At 43.9% G+C, this 23,413-nt stretch overlaps 1 protein-coding gene across 1 annotated transcript in view; it reads left to right on the top strand.

The window, feature by feature from the left end:
- Positions 1-22,944, top strand: part of slc20a2 (solute carrier family 20 member 2) — a 43,730-nt gene extending 20,786 nt beyond the window's left edge. The window contains exons 2-11 of the mRNA XM_053421184.1: positions 3,198-3,762; positions 5,648-5,788; positions 6,441-6,526; positions 7,600-7,696; positions 7,944-8,063; positions 9,325-9,558; positions 10,301-10,943; positions 11,146-11,331; positions 14,601-14,685; positions 18,305-22,944. Of these exons, the coding sequence (XP_053277159.1) occupies positions 3,474-3,762; positions 5,648-5,788; positions 6,441-6,526; positions 7,600-7,696; positions 7,944-8,063; positions 9,325-9,558; positions 10,301-10,943; positions 11,146-11,331; positions 14,601-14,685; positions 18,305-18,469 (2,046 nt within the window). The 5' untranslated portion in view covers positions 3,198-3,473 and the 3' untranslated portion in view covers positions 18,470-22,944. The remainder of the gene's footprint in view (positions 1-3,197; positions 3,763-5,647; positions 5,789-6,440; positions 6,527-7,599; positions 7,697-7,943; positions 8,064-9,324; positions 9,559-10,300; positions 10,944-11,145; positions 11,332-14,600; positions 14,686-18,304) is intronic.
- The last annotated feature ends 469 nt before the right edge of the window (positions 22,945-23,413 follow it).

Genomic DNA, 23,413 nt, shown 5'->3' with positions numbered 1-23,413 from the left:
CTCCCCCCACACACACACACACTCTAAAACAAAGTTGCAGGAAGCACAAACCTCTCTCTCCGGTGACGTGTTCGACCGCTGCACAGACCGTTCCCTCTGTGGAGGCTCTGGTTGGGATTGGTGGGCGGGCGGCCATGTTTGACTGTGTGTTTGTGGTGTTCCACAGGTTCAACACGTCCTCAGCATCTTGTTCAGAGCCGGCTACTGTCTTGTTGTTCTGAGCAGAGGGGTGGTGCTTAAGTGGCCGTCTCCTGGAGTTAAATATCAGTAGGTAAAAGTCACTTTAACCTGAAGTCAGCTTCTTTAATCGACCTTTCTTTCTCTCTGCTGTTGCCTGAATTTGCGGCTGGAGCTTCTCGTTTGCCTCAGGCCAGGTGTCATCACACGACTCCACTTCCTGTATCCGTCCTTTCAAATTAAAAACACTCTGCAGAGTCGTGTTATTGCGACTTGTTGTCATCGCACAGCGACGATAAAACACTGAAATTGAAACTGTACACGACATTAAACGAATGAGGGAACTTGACAGTGATAAAATCATAACCAGGATAGTACCAGGATGACCTGTTTCATAGGAATTTTCTCGACTTATCTTCAGTTTATCGTCTTTTCATCCAAAAAGTCTCAAACTTCCGTGTGTGAGACTGAGTCATTAAGTCCTGGGGCACAGATCCTTCACTCTGATCTCTTTCTGGAGGGGAGCAGGTGAAAAGAGAGTTTCTCCTCAGGGATCCATGAAGTATCACATCCTTTATACTTAGTACTTTAGACATGTGACATCCTCCGGGCTCACTCTCCTTCCAGATTACAGATAAACTGGTCTGTGATCTTTTGGGTTGGAGGCAGAGGTTTTGTGAGGAAGCAAACATTTTAGATTCTCTTTAAAACCTTTTTTAAAACCCATTAATGATACTCTAATTGTAATAATTGAGTTATCTGGCCGTGGTTTATGGAGCGACAGATTATAAGCATGTTTAATGTGAGCCTGGCGGTTCATCAGAGGATGAAAGGATGGCAGGACGCGACCTCAGCTGTTCCAGATGGAGCTTTTGGATGGGAGGAGGGAGCCATAACGGGCCGCAGGCTATTTAGAAAGGAGTCGCCTGCCCCCCCACGACGAGGAGCACACAGTCAGTTCATGCCGAGAGAATGTACTAGTCTGGTCTTCCAGCTGTTTACTTCTAACGGTCCCCGTTAACAACTGGCTTCACCGTACATGGAGATGTGCTGCCATTAACCATGAAACGACTTTGATTGTGTGGCAGAGGCTGAAGAGAAAGAGGAGAAAGAACCCACACAGAGTTATAAGTGCTGTAGAGGTTTGTCAGGAACATTAGTGTTGGTGGCATAGTGTCACTGTTGTCATGTAAATAAGTCGTGTGGATCTCTACAGGGACGAGGAAGTTTGTCTGATGTCGAAGTGAATCTGATGTGATCAACTTCAATTTCAATAGAATCTACAAATGAGTTGAACATATGTTTGTTAGAACCTCTGATAGCAAAGATTTTCCTGTTTTTGCTGCTGTAGCATCACTCGTTGTTCATCCAGAGAAGAGCTGGTTCATCCAATCCCCTGCCAAGGATTTTTCAGTTTGTTTGTTTCCCAAAAAGTCGGCCCACTTGTTCCATTTGTCGCTCTGCCCTCTAACGGCCTTCACAGTCGGTTTATCCAGCCAAGCCTCTACCTCTGCTCCCTACGCCGGTTCTCATAGAACTAGAGTTACGTCCAGTAACTACTTTTGCGACACAAACCACCTGACACATGATGTTAAGATCAATTAACTGAGAATGTCACTCCTCCAGATTCTACTTTCATCAGTCTCTGAAATGAATTATTCTATCTAACACGACCGTGACCTCAAGATGCTTTCCATTTGCATAACACACGCCCATCTAGTAGTCTGGCGTGACCCCTGCTAAAAGACGGGTGTAGTGAGAGCTGAGGCCGACATTTTCTGCACGTGCCGGGAATGGTCAACCAATCACAACAGAGTGGCTTAATCTGGAGAGGGGGGGGTGTCTTAAAGTGACAGAAGCTAAAACCAAGTGTTTCAGACAGGGGCTGAAAAGAGGAGCTTCAGCGATGGCCAGTCTGAGGGAAGTGATGTAATTTCTAAATGTTAGAGCATGAAAACCTGTTTAAGTAACAACCCTAATTAAAATGATTAACCTGACTATGAGCATTAGAAATATGTCTCATTTAAAATTGTATAAAGGGAGGAGAATATATTCATATCATCAGTTAACTTTGTTCAGCCCCAGAAGTGCAGCTGAGTGAACTGCAGCCACAGTAACTGCTGATCTTCATACTGCATTGCAGTCAAGACTCTTTTTTTTCTTACTGCAGTAAAGCTTTTGATTTTGTTTGAACTCGTTCTCAAATGTTACAAAACTCATGTGAACCTTTGACTGTCGCCCAGTGAGCACTGGAGCTCTCATGCTGGGGCTGAAAGAGCAAAGATGAGAAGGGCAACTGCAACTTTCTCCAGGTTGTCAGTTCAACTGTCTCTTGCTCTGTATCGTTGTTGGATCAGCTTGATGGCACCACATGAAGCTGCAGTTTGGTGATGTAAGAGTTTTCCATCCCCGATCATTCTGTTTATCACTTTGAGCATCGTGGGGTTTGACATGAAGTGGTTTGGGTCGTTAAGTAGATAATAAAATTGAAGTTTCAACCCAAACCTGTGAAGTGAACGCAGGTTTTAATGTCAGCTGTCCTGTCCTAGAGGGATAATGTGTTATCAGACATCAGAGCCGTCTCCTGTGATGTTGGGAGTGTTGCTCGTGTCTCGCTCTGGATACTGTGGTTCTTTTTTTAGTCCCGGCGCTGACAGCAAACCATCTGCACGCTCTGATTTGATTTCTTCAAAGAGCAAACTGTGATTTCCTATTGCGACTATGTGAGACGTCTGCAGCTCTCCCCCCTGCTGTGCTCTCCTTGTTCCATCGAAGCCAGTTCAGCCTCGTCGTCGTCATCATCCATCCTGAACCCTCTTTTATGTCTTTTGCTCTCATAAGCTCCCCCCCCCCCCCCCCCCCCCTTTCTCTCCCTCTCAGTCCCTCCCCTGCCTTGTTTTGGGTTTTTCTGAGGAAGTCTCAGTGAGGTGTTGTCAGATGGCAGCCGCCGCTGAAAAGGAGTAACCATGGCTTATGACACTAATCTGTTTCTGTGTCTCCTCATCTCGTTTCTCTCTCAGGTGAAGGAACGTGCAGACAGGCTGCCTCCCACTAAGCTATGGAATGCTCCCTGCACCCACCATCACTAGTCTCCAATCTTTGGACTGAGCTCCAAACGCTTAGTTAGCGGCTGTGCTTCTCCCCTCGAACTCTTTACACCCAGGGGACGAAGAAACGGAGCCGGCTTTCCAAGTCCTCCGCTACAAACGCACGGAGCACTTTCTTTTTTCTGAGAATATCTCAGCTATCTTTTTTTTTTCTCCGCTTGGATTTTTTCCCGCTGAAATCCTTTCAAGATGGATATGGATTCGTACCTGTGGATGGTGATCCTCGGCTTCATCATTGCCTTCGTCCTGGCCTTTTCGGTGGGCGCCAATGATGTGGCCAATTCCTTCGGCACGGCGGTGGGGTCCGGTGTGGTCACGCTGAAGCAGGCCTGCATCCTGGCGTCCATCTTCGAGACACTGGGCTCGATGCTGCTGGGAGCCAAGGTGGGCGAGACGATCCGGAAGGGCATCATAGACGTGAGCCTGTACAACGAGACGGTGCCGGTGCTCATGGCCGGAGAGGTCAGCGCCATGGTCGGTAAGTCGCTTATAGATCCAGTGAGTTGCCTTCTGGAAATGTCTTTTTATATCTGAATGAAGCTGTAAGGATCATTCAATTGTCTAAAGGCTGAAAGGTATTCAATTTACAGATATAAGAAGTCAGAGAGGTTTCACATTCCATATCAGAAAAAGGGGAATCACAGCTGAGTAATCTGATAATAAAAATAATTGCCAGCCGAAGCTCTAAAAATAAAAGCGTGTGTTCAGGGTGACATTGCTCCAGGATGGCCGGCCGCTGATGCTGTTGGATAAATAAGTTACATGAGCTCATGTCCCGACCCTCGATAGAACCAGGAGGACGTTTCAACTGCTTCTCAATGAACTATTAGCTCCACGAAGAAGTTAAATAATAGTGAAAATTACTTTCACAGTCTCCCAAACTCCAAGGTGACATCAACCTTCAAATATTTAAATTTATACTGATTCTTAATCTATGAAAGGCTGAAAACCAAGATTCCCCTTCTACTTGATAAATGACTTGATAAGGCCTCGAATGCAGATTACTGTTGAATGCATTAAACCTTCATTATCTGCTCGACACATTTGAAAGGAAAACGGTGTGTTGCTCTCACAGTCCTTCCAAACGGCTGTGAGGTGGTGTGTGCAGCTGGGATCAGAGTCCATGCTGCTGGAGCTCTGCAGGACTGGATGTCCATAGGTCTGGTAAACAGAGAGGAGACTCAGCTCATGTAAAACAAAAACTATTGAAGTTTGATCTCCAGCTGACAAAAGAACATAAAAACTCTTGTTTTTTTTAAAACCACTTTTTAACTTGATATATAAGAAATGGTGTAAAATGAATTAGTAAATTTGAAAAAAGTGTTTAAAATCTATTTGCATATATACTGAATGAAATCCATTTTTTGGTAATGGAGCAGCACTGGATGTGCCTTCATATTAAAACACATTTACAGAGAAGCACAAGCAGCGATTGTTGAGTATCAGTTGTAGATTTACACATAAGCTTTAGATTACCTCAGTAAGTGAGTGACGCTGAACAAAGAACAACAATGGGGCTCCTGTTGAGACAAAGCCATGTTAATGGGAGAGAGTGCTGGGAAACAGCACTGAAGAGGGCGATATTATGCACGGGGGGGGAGATTCCCGCGTGGCTGCAGGATCACGTGCAGCCGCCGACACAAGTGAATGTTGGGGAAACACTGAACAGTTTATCTTGATCCCAAACAAGATTGTTTTGTTTTATTTTTCAAATAATGGACTCTGTTCACAAAGAATAACGGAAATACATTTACCATCCTGAAAAGCTAGTGTTCACAGACCTGATGGGTTTTTGTATTTGGACAAATACATTTATAAATCTTGATAAAATAACCTGTTGTTATCACTTGTCCTCAAATTATGTTTTGCAGCAGCTTCTCATTGCATCTGAAACTATTCTTCTAGTCTTAGTCCCTCGTGTTTGAATTCTTGCGATTACTGCATCTCATTTAGGCAATTTAGATTCAGGTTAATATCATTTGTCGCTACAGGCTACAGCATGGCAGTGATACGCAGTACTCGTACAAAAAGATTGAGATATAAAATAACATAAAGACTTCTTAAATATAAAAGCCGACATTTTCAGATGACTCAAAAACTGAAAGCGTCTGGATATCTCAGAATAAAAATGTTCCTCATCAAACGCTGCTCAAACCTTCACTTAAACTGTCTCGCTCTCTTGTTTTTCAAAACTCTTTGATTCCGTGAGTAGAAGCACAAACACAAAACTATCACATAACATAACTGAGCATAGAAATGAGGAAACGATTCACATTGTTTTACTCTTTACAGCTTCAACCTCCTTTAATCCAATGAGTCAGAACGGTGTGAGATCAGTGTGTGTGTCTGTGTTTTGATCTCAGGGTCGGCGGTCTGGCAGCTAATCGCCTCCTTCCTCAAACTGCCCATCTCTGGGACTCACTGCATTGTTGGCGCCACCATCGGCTTCTCCATGGTGGCCATCGGCACCAGAGGCGTCCAGTGGATGCAGCTCGTCAAGATCGGTAATGAACTCGGCTGGTTTGAGACCAGTTTGTGTGTATTTATACTGTTTGTCTGCTCGTTTAAATCCATGGCATTGACACATACAGTGCACTGTTTGTACATAACATTACTATGACTGGTGTAGCCGCCACTTTCCCATTGAAACCAGACTAAATAACAACAAACTGAGTTATTTCCACCACAGCTACAGATTAGTTTGACTCCAGAAAAGTTCCTGAACTCTGAGGCATAAACAGTCATCATCAGAATCTGGAAGATGACTCCCGGGACCATTTAACGACCCAAGTGGTCATTTTTAAATGGAGCAGAGTTTACAATTTCTCCCCTGTAGGATACTCAATAGACCAGCATGCAATGCAACTGGGAAACGCATCTTAAAGTACCAGTGAAGAAGAAGAGGAACAAATCATTTCTTCTCAGGCTTAGGGAGAGTTACTCCTGCTATTGCTACTGACGCAGCTGAATCTAAAACTCTGTATGTTTTCTAGAGGGTTTGAAACTTTGAAATGCATTGTGGGAAGTGTAGGAAACTACGGATTGGCACGATTGAAGTAGAGAAGATGAAGAGTCCTGTAAAAAGTGGGAATGAATAATATGTACTCAAGCATTATGTATTTTTGTGCTTATCTGTTCTCTCCTTCCTCCCCTCAGTGTCGTCATGGTTCATCTCCCCCCTGCTCTCTGGGCTCATGTCTGGAGGCCTCTTCCTGCTCATCAGACACTTCATCCTCAACAAGGTGCCCCCCCCCTCCCTCCCCCCCGCTGTGCAGTATCACTCACTCACCAGCACGCACGTCGCACGCTAACCTCCTAAAAGTTTCAGGCTCTAAACTCTGAGCACTAAGATTCTCATTTCCTGCAAATACAGTAGAGTTTCTTGTCCTCGGGTTTGAATCTCAGTATTAAGACACAGACGCACACACACACAAGCTCGTCCAGAGAACTCTGCTCAGATAATATCCTGTGGGTTTGGCAATACCTGCAGATCTGTTGTTACATAACCGGTGATTCCGACGGAGGAGGAAGAGAAAAGTATTGAGGTTCATCCTGAGGTCACGGCTGCAGGTTCATGTTTGAGTGACTCACAGGCCGGGTTGTTATTTAGACGGCAGCCGCTGCTTCACTGGGTCAAACTCACCACGAGTTCATCTCTGTCTCCGCAGGTTATCTGCTTCAGATAAGTCAGAACACAACTTGATCTTGGGTCGTGTTGCATCAAGCTCCTTGTCGTAGTAAAAGCAGACGTTGTGTGAGAAGTTCTTGTTGCATGTGTAGGTTTGATTTCCACAAATGTGAACTGACCTGAATTGAACTTTTAGCCTCAATAGTGAATTCCAGATGTTTTGTCGTTACACCGGTTCTACACCGTATTATCGTGTGGGAAACTTTTGCAGGGAGACTCTGTAGATTCCAAAATAAAGTAGTTAAGTAATGTAAGGCCGAGCAATAACAATATTAGTACAATATATATAAATGTGTTTAGAAAATAAATACACAATTATAAAATAAGAACTCATTAGAAAGACTGAGTAAGAACAGATATATCTGTGGTCAACAATGTGTGTACGTGTTTTGAATGTTTCTACAATTGTCAGGGTAGATTTCAACATGTATTGAATCTTATGGACTGAAGGTAAAATCTATTTCTCAGTCTGGTTGTGCGACTTTAAATTGTGTTTTTATCAGTACTCTATATGTGTATGTGTGTGTTTATGTATTCCTGTTGTTGTGAGGCATATATTTTTAGCTCCTTTATCATCACATCAGCGACTGCATTAAAAATCCATTTGTGTGTGTGTGTCCCCTGCAGGAGGACTCTGTCCCCAACGGCCTGCGAGCGCTGCCTCTCTTCTACGCCACCACCATCGGGATCAACACGTTTTCCATCATGTACACCGGAGCGCCGTGTAAGTGTGGGGGGGGGGGGGGTGTAATTGCTCCTAAGAGACATAACTCTGACACCAGTGTATGATCAAATTATCATCTCGGTCTCACTGATGTTGCCAATACCGTCGGCTCGCACAACATTCCCTCCGAGGGTGTGACGAGAGTATAAGTAGATTTTTAACATTTCAAAACTACATGCCAGATGTGTTGCCTGTGTAAGTTATGTTCTTGTACCAATGTGTGTATGTGTGTGTTCATTAATTACAGTGCTGGGGCTGGAGATGCTGCCGGTGTGGTCCATCTTTCTCATAACGTTAGCCGGGTCGTTGGTGTGTGCAGCGATCGTCTGGTTCATCGTGTGTCCCTGGATGAGGAGGAAAATAGCAAGTAGGTATCTGTTAGTGTGTGTGTGTGTGTGTGTGTGTGTGTGTGTCCTGCTGTGTGTGTCAGTGTGTGTCTCCAGTCTTTCTCACGCCATCTGAAAGCCCGGCCCTCTGACCCAGGACGAACAACAGAGCCTCAGCCTCTGCTTGCTCACTCTGTGCTCTGACACCAAACATCGGATGCCAACGGATGTGTTTTCTCTTTGGCCTTTGCCAAAGCCACTAAAGCCACCAAGGAGAAACCCTGTGAACTCCAGTTGCTCTGCGGAGACACTTGAATTTTTTTTGGGGGCATGTTTCTCCTTGACCGGATCCGAGGGGTTAAGATGATAGCCTGTGGTGGGGAAAGCTCTCAGATCAAAGTTAAAGTTAGGAGTCGCTTCTCTAATGGGAAAAAGGAGCCGGCAGCAGAGCAGACGACCGGGCCGAGCACATGACACATTCAATCAAACAGTGGAAAGAGCAGTGGCTGGAACATCTGAGAGACTGGAGGATAATAAGAACAAGAAGAAGAGTTTGCTTGAGATGCTTCACACGACTATGGAAACAAAAATCAGGGTTAATTTGTAATTTTATATACAATTTTTACAAAATAAAGTAGCGCTTTAATTGAGGTGATAATATCCATGATGGGGCTTAAAATAGGTTTCTCTCCTCGGGCGTTCCTTCACACGACTGATGCCGACTCGACCTGTTGCTCAACGTGTCGTGACCGTGAAAGTCTGCGAGGATTAGAGGAGACATTATCGCTCCTGAACTGCTTCCATCGAAATGAACCGAGCGGCGACTGGAGTTTGTTAGTGGGTTTATACTGCCGGCTGTTTAGAGGAGTCGGGGGGGGGGCATCGAGTCGGGGGGGCATCGAGTCTGTCGGCGCTGGGATTAGTTTTTCATCAGCTGATGTTTACATACTGGTCTTTGTGGAATGCTGCTGCAGAGTTTTCTGGAAATTCTTGGTGTTAGTTCAGAGAAAACAACAAAGAGTCAAAACCGAAAAAAGAATATTCTATTGATTCACTTTTTAAATATTTGTCCTTCAGTTATTAACTCTCATAATTGACTTTGACTGTCATTCTGAAAAATGATCCCTCAGACATATTAGAACATGAGAGATTGTCGTGTTGTGGAGATGAAGTGTAAATATTGTTATTTTCTTTTTCCTCATAGTTTGTATACAAGTATCTGTAAACAAAGTAAAGAGGATTTCATTTAGTTTTCTGGACCTGCTCTGGTCATTAAACCCTCCGTCGCTCCATCTCCTCCAGGTCGTCTAAAGAAGGAGCAGGCTCTGTCCAGGATTTCAGACGAGAGCCTGGACAAGATACCGGAGGAGGAGGAGGAGAGTCCCGTCTTCAAGGAGCTTCCAGGAGCCAAGGGAACCGATGAGGCCGTGTTGCCGCTCACCGGCGGCAGCAGTGACCGAGGGACCCGCACCTCCAGTGGAGAGCTCAACAACCTGGCTAACGGAGGCACCGTCCTGCCAAACGGCAGGGCGTATGGTATTTGAGATGAATCTATAAATCAGTAAATCTACTCAAAACGAAATCAGTGACTGAGTAAAACTGTGGTCAGGATATTAAGGAGAAACGCAAAATAGGCCTAAAGAAAACTTTATAATTATTGGTGATTTAAAAAGTCCCCTTCGGCAGGGGCTTGATTCTGGTGGTTTCTTTTTTTATGCTATCAATCAATAAGTTCTCTGACTTGACAAGAAAAATCAATTACAAGTAGAATGTCACTCAGTCCAGTGAAACCTGTGAAAGGCCCAACAGCCAAGAAACCACATTAAAATTCACTGGATCTTGATGTTTATTTGCCTCTGCACCAAATCACCGACTCATAAATATCAGCTCACTAAGGTATGCCCCATTTTTATTTCTCCATCAAGATCAACGAATTGTTCTCAATTAGTGAAATTGTTGAATTGCGCAATTAAATATTTTCCAGACCAATGTGCACATCCGTCTTCCATCACTTAACATTTATGAAGAGCTCAGAACAAATGTACCAGAGCTACTTGCATACATTCATCCATTAACTGGATTTCATGTTATATCTAAAAATCAATTTTCTCTGTTAGAAGAAGAAATCTGTAGAAATAAGCGCTTATACTTATTTGTGACGTGCCTCCTCTTTAAGGAGCAGCTTTTAATCTGATTTAGAAGTTACTGCACTGTGTTGCTTTTGGCCTCAAGCTTCCATTATCCTCAAACACACTGTTTTCCCTGTCCTCTCCCTCAGGTCGGACCCACTCGATGACCAACGGCTGCCTCAAGTCGCCCGTCTCTAACGGCAGCTTCAGCTTCGATGGCCACATGCGCAGCGATGGCCAGGTGTACCACACGGTGCACAAGGACTCTGGTCTCTACAAGGACCTGCTTCACAAGATCCACCTGGGCCGCATGGACGACAGCGACCGCTCGGGCACCAACGCCGGGCCGCCCGACAACAACTACCGCCTGCTGCGCCGCAACAACAGCTACACCTGCTACACGGCGGCCATATGCGGCATGCCCGTCCAGCCGCTCGTACGCGCAGAGTCGCGTGACGACAGTGAGAAGCTGGTGGGTGAGGGGGGGGGCGGCAGGAGCAACAGCGTGTCCTACACCAAGAAGAGGATTCGCTACGACAGCTACTCGTCGTACTGCAACGCCGTGGCCGAGGCCGAGATCGAGGCCGAGGAGGGCGGGGTGGAGATGAAGCTGGCCACGGAGCTGGAGGGGGTGGAGGAGGAGGGGGGGGCCCCGGCTCCTATGCCTCTGGACGACCTGGCCGAGGAGGATCACGAGGAGAAGGACAAACCTGAGGTGTTCCAGCTTTTCCACTTCCTGCAGATCCTCACCGCCTGCTTCGGGTCCTTCGCCCACGGAGGCAACGATGTCAGGTGCTGCCCCCTGCTGCTTACATGACAGATAGCATTGTGTATGCCCACTGTACTGGTTCCAGTTTATTTCATTAATACCTGTTAAAGCTTGTTTCCATAAAATACAGAGAAATCAGCTTCACTGTTCTGCTCTAACAGTCATTTATTCTCAGTGAAGCAAAGACACCTGATTTCAGTCGTAATCTACTTCCTCACGTTGCAGTAATGCCATCGGGCCCCTGGTGGCGCTGTGGATGATCTACGACCAGGGCGGCGTGATGCAGGATGCTGCCACGCCCATCTGGCTGCTGCTGTACGGGGGCGTGGGCATCTGCGCCGGGCTGTGGGTGTGGGGCCGCCGCGTCATCCAGACGATGGGGAAGGACCTGACTCCCATCACCCCCTCAAGGTGAGAACGCCGCCATGTGGGGTAGCGGGTGGAAGGGGGGGGGGGGTGTTTGGTTATGTGTGTGTGGTTATGTGTGTGTGACTGTGTTGGAATGAGTATCTGTGGCAGAGGTGAACTTTTTCAACATGCTCAGTTTGACTCGCTCCAAAGAGTCTGGACTCGCTGACACACACGAGTCCGTCCTGAGCTGCAGCTTCCTCGGTAAGTACTTACGTGCACCCAGCCGTGTTAGAACACACACACACACACACACACACACACACACACACACACACACACACTTTATATACGGCTGTTAAACGCCATTGAACAGGCAATTGCCATTCAACACACTCAGACGTTCCCACTATGCTCACAGTGAAGGGCCTTAATCCAAGGCAGCACGATATATTTGGGAGTGACAGCTCTGTGGCCTGGAGTGCTCTGTATTCCCAGGTACAGTGAACTTGTCGGACTAATCAAGGACATTCGTCTGGAGTTGAACTATTTTCTACTTCCCAAACACTGCTGCTGCTGCTGCTTCAGGCTAAAAGCTTTTTTACCACACCAACAACCTGCAAGTACAATCATGTATTTGCAATTTATTCAATTTGGTTGTGTCTGCAAAGGAGTACATAGTTAATTATAATCATGTTAATATGTTATATTTATTTACGTTTTTTTTTTTTGTATTGATTTTTCTTCCCCCAGATGTATAGATCATTTATTGATAAATAATCATTTCATCAAAACACCACTTGCGTGAACTTTAAACTTCTCTCCTTCTTTTTACTGCTCTTGGAACACGTTCAGGAATCTACAGCAGCAGTCGGTGCCGTGCCTCTTAGCATTGGCAGTGAAACAGAAATAGTACACACTCTATTTTCTCCTCCTGCCCTTTGACTCATTACATAATAATCATGAATAAATTAGTAGTCTGGTTTGGACCATAACACATAAGGCCCCAGGGCTCGATTCATCCAACGACCTCAGCAATGAACATCACGCATCCTTAGCCACTTACTGCCTCTCCTCCATCCTTCTAATCAATATCTTTATCTCTCTCTCTCTCTCTCCCTCTCTCTCTCTCTCTCGTCTCTCTCACTGTCCTCTTGTCTTCCCACGCAGTAGCTGAGGGGTGTGTGTGAGTGAGTGTGAGTGTGTGTGTGTGTGTGTGTGTGTACTTCGGGGATGTTAGTCTGTATCATGTCAGCTCAAGGAGGCCGGGCTCTGCTGTGCCTGTAGGTCGTTGTGCGGTGAATGTTTGTGCGCGAGCATGTTTGCATGTTAACGTCTAATTTGCTCCAGAAAATATTTTGTGTGTGTGTAGTTGTTTTTGTTGCCTCTGACGGACCTTCTCCAGCATAAACACTGACCTTGTCAGGACCAGTAGACCTCATGGGGACCAAAGCCTGGTCCTAATGAGGGAGAACTTCATTTCTTAAGGTCATAATGAGGATAGTTGTACAAAGCTGAGTGTGTGTGTGGGGGGGGGGGGGGGACAGGGGCATCACGCAGGGTTACAGAAAGTTGTTTAGTGTTCTGGATGAAGAGAAGTACAGTTGGAGGGCGAGGGAGGGGCGTGGGAGGGGCGAGGGAGGGAGGGGAGGAGCCACACTGAGGATCCTGGCCTCTTGTCTCCGACCACAAGCTGTAACACCCGGCTGCACTTTTCTGTTCCAGTCGGCTCTCCTCCTTTTTTCAAATATATTCCTTCCTACTCTCTCCTGTAAATCTCTATTTTGTGGTTAACCCTCCTCTTCTTCATTCTTTCCTGCTTTTCTCTCCCTACTACATCTTTTTTTTTTGCAAAGGCCTCTCACCTCTAAATCTTTCCTTACACACTTTATTACTTTTCCCCTCTTTCTTCATTTCTCCTCTTTTTCTGTCCCTCCTCCTCTTTTCATTCTTAATTTATCTCTTTCCAACACCAGCTTAGCTTTTTTTCGCCAGGACTCAAAGACAAATTTGTTCTGCTCCACTGTTGTAAAGGCTCCTCTGGTGTCTGTTTCAATGCATCACGCTGACAAAGAAGATTGTGTGTGTGTGTGTGTGTGTGTGTGTTATTTTGTTTAAATACCATCATTCAAATTCAAGTGGTTGTTTGAGGGTTTGAATCAGGTTTAGTTTAGGCATTTAGTTTTGAAGGTTAAGGTTAGGGGAGGTGCTTGGGAAGGCTTTATGTCAACGAGGGTCCTCACAACTATAGAAAGACTATAAGTGTGTGTGTGTGTATGTGTGTGTGCGCTAGAAAAAAAGGTTTAAGAACTGCTAAATGGTGAATGGCATTTATATTGTGCTTTTACATCACAGATTCATACAGCTAACTAGTGCACCAGCACAGTTTTTGTTTAGAGGACAAGCTGCCAACGCTGAGTGTTGCTTGAAAAAATGATATCAAGACAAAAATGTTAAAATCAGTTGATAATTGTCATGATTCATTATATTTATTTCAAGTTTAAAGACTCACCCGAGGTCAAATTCATCATTTTACATTAAATCATTCAGCGTAGATAGATGGAGAGGCTCGATGTAGTTTATCCCGAACTGGGGACACTCCAGGAAAATAACACACTATACAAAATGTAAAAATTTAGATTTTTAAATTTGCTGTCTGAAATGTGTCTCCACTCACACCTAAGTGAAGTGTCCAGGTCATAATCTCGATCTGATCGAGTCAACTTCACAGTGAAAGACGTTGTCCCTTGCTGCTGGCGAGCGCCTCACTGGGGACTGGAGTGACCTGTTGCTGCTGATCTCACCCGATCAGACCCCAGTCGATGTCTGTTCCCAGGACCTCTCCTGACTGTTGTGTTATTTATTTGGTGTGTAACTGCAAAGAAGGAAGTGCTCGCTCATGAATCGCTTTCCCTTTTTTTTTTTGCTTTCTCATTCATCTGGTTTCTCTTCATTAATCTGGGGGGGGGGTCTCTTCCACAGCGCCCACGGGTCTGTGTGTGAATAATGTTCTGCAAACGGGACAAAGTGTCTCCAAGTCAGGACCCGGCAAAACGGAAACACACATAACCACCTGTCTGTGAAACGTATCTGTGTGAAATCCTGATGTGTCTGTGTGTGTGTGTGTGTGTGTGTGTGTGTGTGTTTCAGGGTGAGATGATGTGTGATACCCATGTTTTATCCAGTGTGTGTGTTTAAGTAGACTTTAAAGATCTGTTTAATCCTGATGCTGCAGTGTTCACCGTGCCGTCAGCAGCCGGTTCCCTGACATTACAATGAAGAATGTTTCTTTGCCCCCCCCACCCCACCTCTCCTCCTCTCCTCCTCCACAGTGGATTCACTATTGAACTGGCTTCCGCACTCACAGTCGTGTTCGCTTCCAATATCGGAATCCCTGTCAGTACCACACACTGCAAGGTATGACTGAGTGGACCTCCGGGGCCGGTCTCTCACTTTCCCCCCCCCCCCACAGGCGTCTCCAGGGGACAGGGAGCTCACGCTGCCTCCCGGGGCTGCAGGGCCGCATCACACACAAACCACTTCTATTAGAAATATAAAGAAGTCAGGTTGTCAGTCAGATTACGGCTGTGGATTATTTATATTCACATTATTAGAAAAGGTCGAAAGCCGATCTGCGTTCATTCCTTTTTTCCACCCTGATAAGATTCATCAGAAACAACAAATTTCATTTTATTATTGACATTTTGGCCATAATTATGATAGTTATGATGACATTGTACCAACATAAATACTGAGATCTGGAAACATGGTGACATTTCAGCTTTAAAATCCACACAGAACAACATTGTTTTTTGTCCAACTGTTTGCACTGCGTCAGTTTGCAGGCACTACTGAGCAGTGAAAATACTAAACAAACAAAAAATAATAATCCACAATTTTGTTAACAGATGATTTATTACCCTAGAAACAGAGTCCTTTGTTTGTTAATTGGAACATAATCTAATAAAGTCTCTGTTCACATGTATCTACCATTATCTTTAAAGAAAGAAACTAAAGGAATAATAACTGAGATTAGTCCCTTAATGATGAAACTTGTATAATAATAATAATAAATTTGATTTGTGTAGAGCTTTTAACAATCAAAGACACAAAATAAACAGAAAACAGATTAAAACAAATGACTATAAATATAACACATCATAATCAAACATTAAAAGCTTTTCTTAACTATGAAGAAATGTGTTTGTTTGAAGAACGTCTTCCCTTTATTTCCAGACCTCGGCAGTTATCTTGTGTAATAATATTATTATTATTATTATAAGACCTTGAATGTCACAAACCAAACTTGTCCTTTGATTCCCTGCATCTGACAATCACACCAGTCCTCCATCGGGTCTTTTTACTGCGTTGAAACAATCAGACCTGGTTCCGACCGCCTGCCCCCCCGACAGCAGTGTGCAGCCCCTCCCCCCTGGTTCTTCACAGGAACCGGTTTCATGCAGGTTTCATTTCCCCCAGCTCTCTTTCATGTTGCCCCCTCTCACCAGTGGCATGGTTTGGTGTGTGGGTCCTCCACCCTCCCGTCCTCGCCTGCAAGCAGACCCCCAAAACCCCCCCGACCCACCTCCCTCCTCTCCCCCCCGCCCCCCCCCGTCTCACTTGTTTTCCACTTTAATTTACCTCTCCCTCTCCATCTTTCTTTCCTTGTCTCTCCACTCATCTGTCTTCACAGCGGATTTTGCATTGAAGTAATGAGTGCGCTATCAGTGCTTGTTGCATCAAATGTGGGCATCCCAATAAGCTCCACCCACTGCAAGGTATTGGAGTCATTGGTAGTGAAGCTCCACCTCATCAATGCTTCACCTGTAGCTGTCAATCGCCACAGCCAATCACAACTCCTGCAGTTGACGTTTTGACCTCTCGTGCAGTTTTCCTCCAGCGGCCAAATCTCATGAAGGAAGAGTTTAAATTTTAAAAGAAGAACAATAAGGAAAATAATGTGCAAGCTCATCGGATACATCGAAGCTATTGAACTATATATTTTTTTAAAGTAGAGACTTGTGAGAATTTATCATCCTGAGACACTTTATCAGATTTTTTTAATTTCCTTTTTTTTCCTGTTGCCCTAATCTATCTAAATTTTTTGTTAATTTAATGAATCGCCTCATAATTGGTAGATTTTTCTTCAAATAGGTCGAACTTGACTTTAAATTATATAAACATAATATTATTCCTATAATTCTACAGCCTCCAGTTTTACCTTCACACATGTAGCTTGTACTGGGACGATGGAGGGCAGAGCTCAATTTAAAGTTACTTTAGATGCATTAGTGAAAATAATAAAAGAAATTGACCCTTTTAAAAAATGTATTTATATTTAGATCCATGTCTCTGCTGATGGGGAAACTGCACAAGACTCAAAACCGGTATTAAATTGCTGATGATCAATTCATCTAAACATCAACATCGCCATCCATATCTTTATTTCATTCCTCACGATTTCCCCCTAAAACCTCTGATGATCACCCGCCTCTGCCCAGATGCTAAATCTACTGATTAGAGGTGTCACCGTTTAGTCGTGTTGGTGATTTGATCGATTCAATGATTGTGGAGGTCGCACGGACGTTGTTGGAGAAAAAAAACAAACAAATCTGTAATTTATAGATGTTACTGAGCTTGAAATTGAAATGTTAAGAGTCCAACAACGTCTGTGAACGACTCCCAGACGGCCGTGAGAGAGAGAGTGAGAGAGTGAGTGTGTGATTGTGTGTGAGAAGCAGAGGGCATCCATTCAGTTTGGTCTCTGTTCAGTCAGTTGACCTTTTTCCTTTATGGATTTTTTGTTTTTTGTTGTTGTTACTTCTGCGGAGGTTAAACTGAATTGATGCCCGGGCCTGGCGCTGTGGAGTGTGATGGTGTACAGTGACTCATTGTTTCAAAAAGCTCTGCAGGCGCTCGGCAGCACAAACACGGAGGTCACACGGGTCTAGGATCTGTTGCTGCATAGCTGAAATACTACGAATGGTTGTAAACAAACATCACGGCCACGAAATCTGGATTTTCTCCCACACAGAGTCCGCTTGTAGAGAAACGTTGGTTTATCCAAACAAAGGAGAATCTGAGAAATTTGAATTTTTTTTAAAGCCAATTTGGATCAAATCTCCTCCTGTATTCATTTTTTCTTTAGTAAAAACTGGCCCGACCCCCTCAAACAGGACGTGTGTCGACCTGACCTCCCTCATGTAGCTGTGAGTGTGACGGGAGGCGCTTCGTGTCTCTGTGGCCGTGTAAGAGCAGACAAACAGTTTGATTCCCGCCCACCTGCAGTGTCAACAGAGCTGAAACCAGTCGCTGCACATTGAAGAGTCTGAAATGTGTGTCTGAAATGTGTGTCTCCAAAATGTATTCTCAATCTGTTGTGTTTTGATTCGTATGAAGGTGAGTGAACAATGCATTATATTGGAAGTCTGAGATTTGCAGATGTATTTGACAAAAAAAAAAGCTAAACCTGCCAGTTTCAGACTTCCATACGAATTAAATGTAGGTAACTTTAATAATTTGCTTGCTCTGACTAACACAAACATTTTGAACTGAGCTGGTTTTGAAGAGCTGAAGGCTGCGTACAGGCTTTTCTGGTTAGATGCTAAATTTGTGTGTTATCAGCGTTTGTTCAGCTCTTATAAGTGGTGGAATGTGCTATGTACTGTAGCCGTGTCACTATCAATGAAAATAAATTGAATAGATATGATTTATACTGGGAAAATGAACAAATAATAGTTTTTCTTATGTTATCGTGACAAAATCTTTAGCTAAACTTAACCTGGATCGATTTGAAGTTGCTTCCCTGTCGCTTTTTAACGATTGATTAAAACAATAACACATTAATGCGTCTAAAGGAGAGTATGATACCTGGAAATTTACTGAAAAAAATCATCATCCAAACACAAAATGACCGTTTGTTTTTAAATACTCCATCATAAGGAAAACCTGGACACACCTTCAGCTCCTCAGTATCTTGACCCTTTAAACATTCCTGCTGCTGATTGTCTCTCTCTCCTCTGGCTCCGGCCTCCAGGTGGGATCGGTCGTGGCCGTGGGTTGGATCCGCTCCAAGAAGGCGGTGGACTGGCGCCTCTTCAGGAACATCTTCCTGGCGTGGTTCGTCACGGTGCCGGTGGCCGGCCTGTTCAGCGCCGCCGTCATGGCCCTGTTCGTCTACGGCATCCTGCCCTACGTCTGAGGGCGCACGGCCGGGAGGGATAACACCGGAGGAAAGAATCAGAGAGAGAGAGGGAGACTAAAAAAATCATAGCTGGAGTGTCAGGGGTACAGAGAAAAGAGGAAGAGGGCGAGAGGGAGAGAGAGAGAGAGAGAGAGAGAGGGAGGGAGCTGCAGAGGTTAACACATGGACTTGGTTGTACTGTGGATGTGAGGAGGGTTGGTTCACCTGCTTCCTGGCTCCAGAGTCCAGAGATCTCTGCGACTCGTTTGAGTTTCTGATCGCTTTTTAATTTATTCTCTTCTACGGGTGCAAGCTACCGTCGCGTCGGCCGAACCATTCGATCTGCTGTACAGAAGTTTTCCAGTAACTTTTAATAGGAATTATTACAGGAAATTATAGTTACTGGGGAAGCGGTGTTCTCTTTCTGTCTCTTTCTTTAAAAACACTAGACTGCAAACGACTAAAAATGATCAAAACCAGCTCATTCTGCACAACTGACAAACATGCCCCCCCCCCCCCACGAGGTAGCTTAGGCAGTCAAGTTCTTACTATTCCAAAACGCCAGGAAAAAAGAAATCTGTACATATTGTTGTTATTTGGATGGAGTGTGATTTATTTGTATTGCAGCTTGCTTTAAAATTCAAATTTAAAAATGAAATGAAATGAAAAGATGTGCGTGGTCAACCAACCCATCCGTCATCTCACTGTTAACACGCTCGCCAGGTACAACTGGGGCCAAACGGACAGGACGTCTCAGAGAGAGAGGGGGGGGGGGGACTGTCGCTCTGCTTTCTTATTTTCCACCATACCATAGAAACCTGATTTGCTACAGAGTTGATTTTTTTTTTTTTGGTTATGGTTCAAAAGCTCCTGTATGGTTTTAGAGATGGATCTCGTATTTTTTAATGATGTATTATACTGTAATTTGAACTGTAAATACTGTCCTTAAAAGAGTTTGGGGGCTGAATTGGGGATCATGGTTTGTATTTAATGTGGTAGGGTGGGGGTTTGGGGGCTTTTCACCTCTTCATGATGTCATATTCATCGTCGAGTATGTTTCATCCCAGACAGGCACAGTAGAGTACACACACACACACACTAACACACACACACACTCATGAACACACACTTGACAGGCTGCTGTTTTTTTTTTCCCCCGTGGTTGGCGGAAGAGGGATTTAAATTTTAAATGAATCAAACCGAATCCGTCCTCAAAGTGGAGAAATGCCGTTTACGTTAGATTTTTATCTCATCGGGTTAATTCATCCGTATTGAGAGAAAGTTCTTTTTTTTTTTAAAAGCCCTTGAGAAAAGGTGTAGTTGGGTTTCAGAGGGCGGTCGCTCTGTGTCAGCAGCACCAAGCCAAAGGAAGCCATGTGTCGCCAATTTAAAGTAGAATAATATAAAGGTCTAAGTGCAGCAGAAGCCAAAATATTAAAATATAACAAAATGAGGCAAATATCAACTGAAATGTTCACATATCTGAATCCGTTTGCCTTTTGATTTACAAAACATGAATATCAGTTAATGGAGTCCGATCCTCACGTTGAAGGCTCCCTGCCAAGATCTGTCCGTCATGTGTCGTCCCCCCCCCCCCACGTCCCCCCCGAGCCTCAAATCTGAGGTGCTCAAGATGCCTCCAGACGTTAACGCCTTGCTGTGTCATATCGAACACACATTCACACACACACACAAAAACAAGGCAAACTGTTGTATTAGGTCTCAGCCAGTTAGACAGAGGGTTGAGGAAAACTGGGATTCAACCCCAGCCACACCTGCAGCTCCTCCAAACGGGCCGGTGCTGTGTTATAGAAGCGTAGACGCGTGGAGAAGAACCCTGTCACGAAAACATCACACGACCTTTTGTCTGAGGATCGTGATGTTTGAATAGGATGGTACCGGGGGGGAGAGGGGGGGGGGGGGGTAGTACTGATCATCACCAGCTTTTTAAGATGAACAAAGTCTAAAGCGTTTTTTTTTTTTTTTTTATTATTTGAACAAACTCGATGCCAGGTGTTGCAAGTTCTTTTAGTTCTTGTGGTGTGTTTCCTAATTTCATTTTTTGTTTTTTTTGTTTTTCTCTGTCATGAACAAATCTATGCTTAAGTAACCACTTGCCTTGTAACTTTGTGTTTTAACTTTGTGCAGATACGGTCAAAATAATTAAGTACTGTGGTGTTTACATCGTAACCATATTGTAGAGTATCTGAAGAAGAAGATATAAAAAAAAAAAACTGTTGCCTAATGATGCCAATGAAAGACAAACTATTAACCATGACCTTTTAAGTGCAAGTAAAAAAAAAAAAAAAATAACCTGAAGTGTCTCGAGGGGAAGAGAGCAAAGAGCAAGTGTGCACACGATGACCTGTTTTCCGTTCTTTGTGGTAGTAGTAGCGCTCGTCATGATCCCTGTCACTTTACACTGCTACTACAATGTGTTAACACTACATGTGTGGGTGCAATTCAGTAATGAACTAGAGAAATTTCATCAAGACTATATATTTTTCTACCATATCTGAGTTTTAACCTGAGCGAGCTTCCAGACACTTTGGAGGACACACTGTGGGGTCGATGGGGGAATCCTCTGAACAGGGACTGGCTCACAGCTGGTGACAGATGGTCTTAGTACAGGGTGCCACACACTCCCTCCGAGCCCGGTGTGTTCTTGTAACATGTAGATTTGACGTGTCGGTTGCCAGTAGATCAGATTTTAAAATTACCATTTTTATTTTTGAATTTTTAGATGAAAAACGCTTTGTAATTTTGTTTCCCTGTACCTGCTTGGATCCGAGCTGCGGGAGCAGGACGGCTGCTCGCTGAAGGGCGAGAACTATCGAATCCGAATCTGTGTAGCTGAGAAATCTGAAACCGTGAAGGAAAACTGGACCGTGAGGACATTTGTCTCCTTGTTTTGGCAGATTATGACTTTTGAAGCTCTTTACTATGACAGGCCGTGTGTTTCAGAGGGGGCCGCACGGAGCGGGGGGGGGCCCACATCGGAGCGTTTTGAAACAATTTCACGATGCACAAATACGTGGTATTAAATGTGAGGAAGCTCACAAAGGCACAGAGCCAAGCTATATTTGAAGAACAAATTTTAAATGTAAATTTCAAATTGTGGAAAATTTACCCCTGATTAGATTAAGAAAGCTCATGGCCACATTTAATGATCAGTAAGTTAAAATTTCTAAAATCCTACATGACCCTCCAGGTTAGCTTCTGTTCCGCTAGATGGTAACGACTAGCCTACAACTCCCATGAGTCTTAGCAGTTGAACATATACTAGCAGCTGTTGTTCAATTTTCAAATGTCCAAATGTAATTTGAAAAGAAAACCCTCAGTAAACATCTCTCAATGTTTTTATAAAACCACGTCTTCACCACGCTCCGCAGGTCTCCTCTGTATCACCATCATCTTTTGTTCTTCCCTGCATTCTCAGCCCTGATAGGCCAAAAGGGATGCACTGCCCAAGATGGGGAGGGGAAAGTGAAACTCGCCCTCTGGTGGCAGCGTCAAGCGTCACCAAGTTGGCTTAAAATTAATTTCAAACAGGTTACTGTTTCTCACTTTGTCCAGCAGAGACAAAAACATAAACACGTAAATATTTCACAAAAAAAACTAAGCGTGTGTTAGCTTGATCGGAAAATTGTTCACGGACACGATGTTTTCAAGACCTTTAAATACCTCGATACAATTTAGTTCGTACTGAAAAACTAAAAGTAAATTTAACTTTAGGTCTGAATTTGTGATATTTAAAAAAACAATTGGTTTGACATGCACACAGCCACTAGATGGCGTAGTCTGACACTTTCCCTCCCCGTAAGCGAGGGACAGCATTTTAGACCAGTTTCAACCGATCAGTATAAATCAACCAGTGGTGTGGTGCGATTGCCATTGAGGGAGTTTCTGTGCTTCTTCTGCATTTATAACTGTTTTTCGTCAACTTTTCTTGTAGAGGAAAAAACTAGAGAAACAGAATGTGCCATTTTCTTTCTCCCTGAATGTGCAATACAAGCTCTTCTCTCGTGAAGGCGCAAAATGACATGGCTCTCGCTCTGTGGTCATGTAGCTCCACCTGCTCCGGTGTAATAGCGCCCCCTCCTGTTTGTGTGGAGCTAGCACCACCTGACGGAGGCGGAGGGCCGTCAGCTCAGACCTCCATCTGGATGTGGCTGTCTCTTCGTTTTCTGGTCTGTTGTGTAATAGAATGTGCTCCTTGGCTGGCCTGCAGGCTTTACAGCTCCGTGTTGTCTTTTTACTGTTTACTGCTGTTTAACTGTCCGGTCCTTCAAAAAGTACAAGAAAAATAATGATAATAATAGATGAATAAAAAAAAAAAAATCTAAAGAAACTGTAGCCTGCTTCTTCAAAATCTTAAAGCTCTTCTGATTTGCATATATCGTACTGTAATGTTTTATTTAAGATTTTAGTGAGAAAACGATGTCTGCATTTAAACTAAATTATGGGAATTAAAATTACAAAGAAAACCTAAAGTGCACCGAGTTGTGTCTTGATTTTGCCGTGATGTTTTGGTTGAAGATGAGATGCCTGTTTGTAAAGTTTGAATTATCACATACTTCACCATGTGCACTACAGGAGCAGCAAGATGATGTCATAAAGTCACATGACCACATACACAACAAAAGTCTGAAACCCCTTCACATTCACGTGATGAAAAAGATTAGTGACAATTTTACTTTTTGGTTCGTTTATCTAAAGAATAAACTTTTCTTTTGAATAAGAAGCCTCAGAATAGTGCTGATGTGTACTTTATAATTTTTATTATTAAAATCATTTCTATTACCATCCACAAAATCTGTAGCATATTAGTTATGGTTGATTCAAGTAAAGAGAGTTTTTGACAGACATGATACATTTCAATAAGATTTATTTAACTCATTTTCTTTATGAACTTTTTTCTTCCACTCCACTTGGTTGTGTGTTTTCTCCATATGTTCATGA

The sequence above is a fragment of the Pleuronectes platessa genome, chromosome 4 (assembly GCF_947347685.1).
Source record: "Pleuronectes platessa chromosome 4, fPlePla1.1, whole genome shotgun sequence".
Taxonomy (NCBI): domain Eukaryota; kingdom Metazoa; phylum Chordata; class Actinopteri; order Pleuronectiformes; family Pleuronectidae; genus Pleuronectes; species Pleuronectes platessa.
Note: the sequence above shows the minus strand (reverse complement) of the source record. Positions and strands in the feature narration are given on the sequence as shown.